The sequence below is a fragment of the Pseudozyma flocculosa genome, assembly GCF_000417875.1.
Source record: "Pseudozyma flocculosa PF-1 unplaced genomic scaffold scaffold00004, whole genome shotgun sequence".
Classification (NCBI taxonomy): domain Eukaryota; kingdom Fungi; phylum Basidiomycota; class Ustilaginomycetes; order Ustilaginales; family Ustilaginaceae; genus Pseudozyma; species Pseudozyma flocculosa.
The window spans coordinates 643,568-650,990 of NW_006920872.1; the positions used below are offsets into that span (position 1 = coordinate 643,568).

The window sequence follows — 7,423 nt, forward strand, 5'->3', positions numbered from 1 at the left end:
GCAACGCCTCCCGGGGCGGTCGAGGTGGACGGGGTGGTGCCGGCTCAGAGAGGCCCAAGAAGGAGGCCATCCTCGATCTCTCCAAGTACGTCGACAAGCGGATCCGGGTCAAGTTCACCGGCGGTCGTGAAGGTAGGTCCCTCGCCCTCGCCCTCGCCCTCGCCCTCGCCCTCGCCCTCGCCCGCGTCGTCTCGCCCAGTCTGGCGCTCGTGGGCTGCGTTCAGACCGATGTCGCTGACCCCTTCCCTCGCTCCGTTACGCCGCCTTTTGTCGCCGCCTTCCTTCCGCCGCGTGCGCCCCGCAGTGCAAGGCATCCTCAAGGGATACGACCAGCTCATGAACCTAGTCATGGACGAGGTCGAGGAGACGCTGCGCGACCCAGAGACGGGCGAGATCACAGCCGCATCCAAGACGAGGGCGCTCGGCCTGGCCGTCCTCCGGGGCACCGCATTGACCGTCATCAATCCCGCCGACGGCTTCGAGAGCATCGAAAAGTGAGTCGTTGCCCCCCGTCAGTCCTGTCTGTATCGTCGCCTGACACGGGCATGCCGCTGACTGGACCTCTCCTCGACGGCTCGGCCGCAGCCCCTTTGCATCCGCGGAATGAGCACCTGCATGTCCGCACCAGGATCGCGGCTGTATCATGTACATTCTCGTCGTCGCCGCTTCCGGGGCAACCGACAACCACGCCGCTCGTCAACGTAAGGTTACATCTCACAGGGGATTCCCTACCGCGTCGCGCTACGCCGAGCCTGCCCTCAGGTCCCGCCACGTCGGCGCCTCGAGCACGTAGCCGTCTCTCGACTCGCCCGTCGCGCGTTGCAGGACGACGATCCTGATGTCGTCCTCGAGCTTGCGGTCCTCGTCCCGCTCTCCGAGGCTCCACAGGCTGACGCCGAGCGTGTTGCGGCCGTGGTGGTCCAAGACGCCGCTGTGGACCGGAAAGACGGTCTGCGGACCCAGCCTGCTGATCCGCTTGCCCATCTGCCAGCCATTGACAAAGATCTGCAAGCGATAGTTGCCCTCGCTGGCGGCCCGGCCTCCTTCCCTCGCCTCCTCGCCCCCCTTCGACGGAGCGTGGGGAGGAACGACGACGGCAAAGGAAAAGTCGTGGCCGTCTGGGACGTCGAGCGAGAATTCGGTGCGGAAGAAGCCGATCCAGCCCGCCTTGTCCAGACCGGCGGTGGGAGAACGCACCGTCCAACCAGAGTCGTCGAAACCGGGCAGGTGCCACCCTTGACGCTCGGCGTACAGGCCGCCTTCGTTGAAGGTCGTCCGGACCCGATCCGGCCCCGCCTCGCCGTCAAGGTTGCCGGCCACCTTCCACTCGACTTTCGGCGTGCTGATATTGCCAGAAGATCGAGGGGCGTCGGCCGCTGCATCGAAGAACGAGTACGAGAGGATACCGCGTGGCAGCTTGACGGCTTCGAGCTCCTCTGCGGCACGAAGGAAGAGCAAGCGTGGGCGTCAGAAAACGGGGGCTGGGGAGTCTTCGAGCAGGCGCCTGCAGCATCGACTCACCTCGCTCATCATCGTCGTCGAAGCCGATCGGCAGCGCGCCGTACTCCATCTCGAGGCCCATGTGGTCCTGAACCACGGTGATGACGTTCGCGCCGTCCCTCTTGAGCGCCCGACGCGGCAGGACGAAGCGACCCGTGGCCGCTCTGCAGGAACTCGGGTGAGCCGAGAGAGGCACAAACTCGTCAGCCTCTGGTCCTTGGTCGACTCGCACCACGGGCGGCGGTGCCGCCGCTGCGACCACTCACGCATGCTCGCGGTCGCCCTCTGCGCTGCCGAGCCAAACACTGTTGAAGTAGACCGAGAAGGCAAAGCTCTTGCCACCTTCGACCTCGATCTCGAACCCCACCTCTCGCGACGGCAGCGATCGTCCGTCCACCGTTCCGCGCCAGACGATTGTGTTGCCGTGGTAGCCGTACTCGCTCGCAAAGAGGACCTGGCCCTGCGTCTGCACCTTCCGGTCTCTCCAGTACGGGTTCGACGATCTTGTCTTGTTCGCCCGCGTCCATGCGCTGTCGTCGAAGTCGGTGGACAGGGACGCCTCGGGGAGCGAGTCGGCGTACCTCCATTCGCCTTCGGCCAGGTTTGGCGGCGTACAGCGCTTGGCGGCGTCGCTCAGTCCAGGCACGTCGAGCGAAAGGTGACCTCCCACCGAGTCGATGTCGCGCCAGCCGACCTCTTGACCGTTCCATAGAACGTGGCGAACCGAGGGGAGAGTGAAGACTTCGATCGGTGGCTCCTGGTCGGCGTCCATGGAGCCAAAGAGGTGGAGCGTATCCAGCTCCGAGTTCGTCGAGGAATAGCTGGCGTTGCGCACCAGGTAGGCGCCGCTGACCAGGATGCGATCGCTGGAGAGGCCGAAGATCGAGTTCTGATCGTCGCTGGTTGAGGTCGACTGAGAGACAGCGTAGCGAACAAAAGGGGCATAGGACCGAGCCACGCTCTCGGTGCTGAAGATGCCCAGCAAGATGTCGAGGCCTTCCTTCGTCCGCACCGTCGAGAAGGTCGAACCCCGTTGGCTCTCTGGCGCGATGCGGAAGGTCCCCTCGATAGACCGGCCGCCCTCGCCGAGCGCATGCGTGAGCTGCCAGGCTGCCGCGCCGTCATCCCCGTGCCTTTTGAGACCTTCGAAGGTGATCCGCGCCTCGGGCGTCGCTGCCAGAGCCCACTGGTAGGTATCCTCGGCTCCACCGTACAGGATGACGGCTAGCGTGTCGCCGATCCTGCCGGCAAAGAAGACGTTGGCCGTGGTGAAGCGCAGCAGCAAGCCCGGCGCGATCCTCTGGTCGACGGGGATGATGCGGCTGTCGCGGCCGTCGATCAGGATGCCCGCCTCGCCCGGCCCTCCGGGCTGGCCCACGACGCCGAGCACCCTCTTTTCGCCCATCGTGTCGACCTCGAGGCTGTAGCGCAGCTTCCGCTGGCTCGTGTTGTCGTGCTGGCGGACAATGTAGAACCGGCTCTGGGTGGACGGGTTGAGCAGCTCCGTCGACCAGAGTTCCGCTGGCGGGATCGAGTGTCTGCTTCCGTCGGTCGACTCTTGTCGGACGTCGATGATGCAGTGGCCCTCGCCGGATGCCTGGACCTCGGTCATGGCAATGTCCGGAAACGAGCTCAGGAAGTGACCCTGCGCCTTGTACTCGCCGTACTTTGCCGTGAGCCTTCGCGCCTCGGTGATCGCGGCGCCGTATGAGTACGAGGTGTAGACGTCTGGCTCGGCCAAGCCGCCCCAGTTTGTACCTCCATAGACCATCTGAGACGGACCGAGGTGACCGTCAGTACCGTTCTCATGTGCGGGCAGTCGAAGGGCGCGCACGCCACCACTCACGTAGATCGACAGCAGCGTGGCCCGCTGGGCAATCAAGGCGTGGTTGGCGACCTTGGAGAAGTCGGCGCCCGTCATAACTTGGCAGGCCTCGTAGCCTGGGCCACCAAAGGGGTCGTAGCTGCCGCCCTGGAACTCGGGCACCAGGAAGGGCTGAGCCGGGTTGGTGGACTCGTGGTAGTCGAGATAGTCGGTCCTCAGCTGGACCCACCGATCCGGATGGGAGCAGTCAAAGCGCTGCAGGGCCGATTCCGTGGATCAGGAGCGGCGAAGGCGCGGCGAAGGAGCGGCGAAGGAGCGTGAGCGGTCGACGTGTCCGACGACGGATTCGGCGAGCATCGACCTCTCACCTGCGGATAGGAATCCAGGCCGTAGAGGTCGACTAGATCGACAAAGTTGCGCTCTCGGTCCGGATCATTGTAGGTGATGGGCACCGTCACGCCCCACTCTTTGAGGGAGCGCACCAGGGTGCGCATGTAGGCGCGTTGCGTGGGTCCGGAATGGTACTCATTGTCGGCCTGAACGAGGATGACGCTGCCGCCGCCGTAGCCGCCGGTGCTGGCGTCGTAGGTGAGCTGGTGCCTGCGGACGACCCTTGCGATCGAGTGGATGTAGGGCTTCCACGCATCTTGCCATGCGCTGTCGTTGGTCCGGAGGATAGCATCAAGGCGAGTCGTCCACGGCGCCATGCCACCTGGACCGAGGGCAGGGCGGCCGAAGGCAGGGCGGCAGAAATCAGCTTCTTGTATGAACCTGCATCGATAAGATCCCCGGTCTCACCGGCAGTCGTCTCTGCGTTGATGTACGGGCCCGGGCGTATGATGACGAACAGGCCGACCTCTTTGGCGACCGTTAGGAACGAGTCGAGGTCGTTGACGCCCGTGAGACTGATGGTCTCTGGATCTGGGCTGCTCTGTATGAGGCCCCAGTGCGTATAGATGCTGCACGACGCCGGCAAGACGGCGGATTAGCACCGTCGTGGGCCGTCCATCGCACAAGTGCTACCTGCCACTCACTCGACCGTATTGAAGCCCGCCGCCTTGATCCTCTGCAGGACGTCGCGCCAAAGGCTCGGGACGGGCAGCCGCCATGGGTGGAACTCTGTGCAGCAGCGGCGATGGACACAGTCAGACGGCAGCGACCAGCGATGAAAGTCAGTCCCGGCAGCATCGCCGGCAGATCGGCGCGGCCAGTACCGCCGAGGCCAGCTTACCCGCAGCAAAGACAAAGATCCTCTGGCTACCGCCGCCGACGGCAAGGCTGTACCTGTCCCACACGACGGCGGTGCTGTTGGTGCCCTTTGACTTGCTCCATGATGTACCCTCGGGTCGGAGACGGGCCTTGCCTCCAGCAGCTTCCGCAGAGATGGGCGCTGGGCTGTGCAGCGAGGCGGGAGGGTCCAGGCGATCAACGAGCGGGATCTGGAAGGCTTGGCAGAACAAAGTCAAGAGACCGAGGCAGAGCCAGAGCCAGAGCTGATGAGAAGGCATGCAGAGCCGCATAGCTTGTTTTGCGGGCGTCGCAGCGGCTGGAGGAAGTCAAGATTGAATGGTGGCCACTAACGAGGATGGCTAGAAGCGCCGCGCACGGACAATACGGCAAGAAGGTCCGCAACCGAAACGTCTCTCAGCGCTCTGCAACACATGAATGTGGAGGTGTCGCGATGACTTCAAAACCCCGATGAAGAAGAGCAGTTGTGGTGTGATGTTTCATGAAGATGCTGTTTCCTCCTGGCCTGCCACCTCGCCATCAACCCGTGCGCGCCAGACCAAGACGGACAAGAGGATGAACCTGTCTCTCAGCTCAGGCGGAGAGAAATTGCCGGCCCCGCCCGTCTTTTTGGTGTCAGCTGCGAAGACCGAGATTTCGGACCACGGGCAGGTAACTAAACTTTCGTCCCGACGAGCGTCTGTCCAGTCATGTTTGAGTGTGCAATCTAGTCAATTCAATGTATCGATCCTGAGCATCTGGGGAAACAGGTCAGAAGCGAACAGGGAGTATCATGGGAGGCACGCATTTTCAGAAGTGGATTGCCTTGTCGTACGAAGCCATCGCAGCCTCCTTGAACGCTTCGGAGAGTGTGGGGTGGGCGTGACATGTTCGGCCTGGGCGATCGAGGATTGAGAAAAGAGAGAAACGAGGGTGTGGCGTTAGCAGTCTGGTCACGTCGAGCGCAAGAGGACTGCCGCTCGCTCGCCGCGGGAGCAACTCACCAATGTCCTCTGCCGAAGCCTGATACTCGATTGCAAGGACGGCGGAAGCAATCATCTCGCCGGCGTTGGGGCCGACGATGTGGACGCCGAGGACGCGGTCGGTCTCCTTCTCGACGACAAACTTGACGGTACCCTCAGAGTCGGCGTTGGTCTTGGCTCGCGAGTTGGCGAGGAAGGGGAATTTGCCGACCTTGTACTCGACGCCCTCCTTCTTGAGGTCCTCCTCGGTCTTGCCGACCCAGGCGACCTCGGGGTGCGTGTAGACGACGGCGGGAATGGCCTGGTAGTTGACGTGGCCGTGGCCCGAGGCGATGACCTCGACAGCCGCGATGCCCTCCTCCTCGGCCTTGTGGGCCAGCATGGGTCCAAAGGTGGCGTCGCCGATGCACTTGACGCCCTTGCAGGTGGTGTTGTAGGCGTCGTCGACAATGATGCGGCCACGTTCGTCCTTCTCGATGCCGACGGCCTCGAGGTTGAGGCCCGAGGTGACGGGTCGTCGCCCGATCGAGACCAGGACGACGTCGGCGTCGAGCTGCTCCTTCTTGCCGCTCTTGACGTCCTCGACGTTGAGGTAGACCTTGCCGTCCTTCTTCTCGGCGTCGACGACCTTGGTCCCGAGCTTGAACTTGAGCCCCTGCTTCTCGAGAACCTTCTTGAACGTCTTTGCGATCTCGCCGTCGATGCCCGCGCCGCCGATTCCCTCGAGGAACTCGACGACCTGAACGTTGGCACCGAGTCGGCTCCAGACGCTACCCATTTCGAGGCCGATGACGCCGGCTCCGATGACGATCATCTTCTCGGGCACCTTCTGAAGGTCGAGGGCGCCGGTGGAGCTGACAATCTGCTTCTCGTCGATCTCGATGCCGGGGAAGGGGGTGACCTCGGAGCCGGTGGCGATGATGATGTTCTTGGCCTCGACCTGGGTCTCGCCGCCGTCGTTGAGGGCGACCTTGACCGACGTGGGGCTGGCGAAGCTGCCAGTGCCCTTGATGTAGTCGACCTTGTTCTTCTTAAAGAGGCCCTCGATACCCTTGGTGAGGGCGCCGACGGCGCCGCTCTTGGCCTTGAGCATGGTGTCGAGGTTGAGCGACATGTCCTTGATCTCGATGCCGCGCGACTTAAAGTCGTGCTGGGCCTGGTGGTAGAGGTGAGAGTTGTTCAGCATGGCCTTGGAGGGGATGCAGCCGACGTTGAGGCAGGTGCCACCGAGGGTGCCGCGCTTCTCGATGCAGGCAGTCTTGAGCCCGAGCTGGGCGGCCTTGATGGCGGCAACGTAGCCGCCGGGGCCACCGCCAATGACGAGGACATCGTAGGGCTCAGCGCCGGTGGCGAGGCCACGAGCCTGGACGCGGGGCAGCGCCGAGACGACGCGGGGGAGGGTAGAAGCCTGGAAGGCCTGCAGGGTGGCAAATGGGCAGTGTGGCGCGGCAAAGTGAGGTGGGCAGGGACGATGTCAGAAAGGAGCGCCACTGTGACTCCACCGAGGGCGACAGTCGGAGCGTGTTCGCCACTCACCCTGGCGGGCGCGACGCTGGATCGCGAGAGGAGTCCGGAGATCATGTCGAGGGTATGCTGGTGGCGACAGGGATGGCACGTGGCGTCGAGGGTGACCGGCACGAGGGTGAAAGGTGGTGGTGGTGGAGGAGGGGTGGGAAGGTGTAGAGTGGCGGTTGCAACGACCAAAAGGGTCCCTCTCTTCTCACCCTAGGCCTCTCTCGTCCTGTTCTCTCCAACTGCATGCCTGTCCGTTGCTTCGCCGGATGACGGGATGGGGGTGCCCTGAGCTCAGCGCTGCCGCTGCTGCTGCTGCTGCTGCTGCTGCTGCTGGCTGCGTTGCTGGCTGCTCGACGAGGCGGTTTTCTGATGG

General features: G+C 63.7%; 3 protein-coding genes across 3 annotated transcripts in view; 1 reads left to right on the top strand and 2 right to left on the bottom strand.

The window, feature by feature from the left end:
- The window catches only part of PFL1_01703 (uncharacterized protein), a gene marked incomplete at both ends in the record, with an annotated part of 973 nt that extends 366 nt beyond the window's left edge, over positions 1-607 (top strand). The window contains 3 exons of the mRNA XM_007879213.1: positions 51-132; positions 305-494; positions 586-607. Coding sequence (XP_007877404.1) covers positions 51-132; positions 305-494; positions 586-607 — 294 coding nt within the window. The remainder of the gene's footprint in view (positions 1-50; positions 133-304; positions 495-585) is intronic.
- A 134-nt stretch (positions 608-741) lies between these two features.
- On the bottom strand, positions 742-4,845 carry PFL1_01704 (uncharacterized protein; the record flags this gene model as incomplete). The annotated part of the gene is made up of 8 exons (XM_007879214.1): positions 742-1,436; positions 1,522-1,664; positions 1,767-3,271; positions 3,347-3,580; positions 3,694-4,037; positions 4,124-4,284; positions 4,360-4,444; positions 4,557-4,845. The coding sequence occupies 8 exons, from the start codon at positions 4,843-4,845 to the stop codon at positions 742-744; spliced, it is 3,456 nt and encodes a 1,151-aa protein (XP_007877405.1).
- Positions 4,846-5,362: 517 nt separating this feature from the next.
- On the bottom strand, positions 5,363-7,116 carry PFL1_01705 (uncharacterized protein; the record flags this gene model as incomplete). Its single annotated transcript, XM_007879215.1, has 3 exons — positions 5,363-5,448; positions 5,557-6,952; positions 7,072-7,116. The coding sequence occupies 3 exons, from the start codon at positions 7,114-7,116 to the stop codon at positions 5,363-5,365; spliced, it is 1,527 nt and encodes a 508-aa protein (XP_007877406.1).
- Positions 7,117-7,423: the final 307 nt, after the last annotated feature.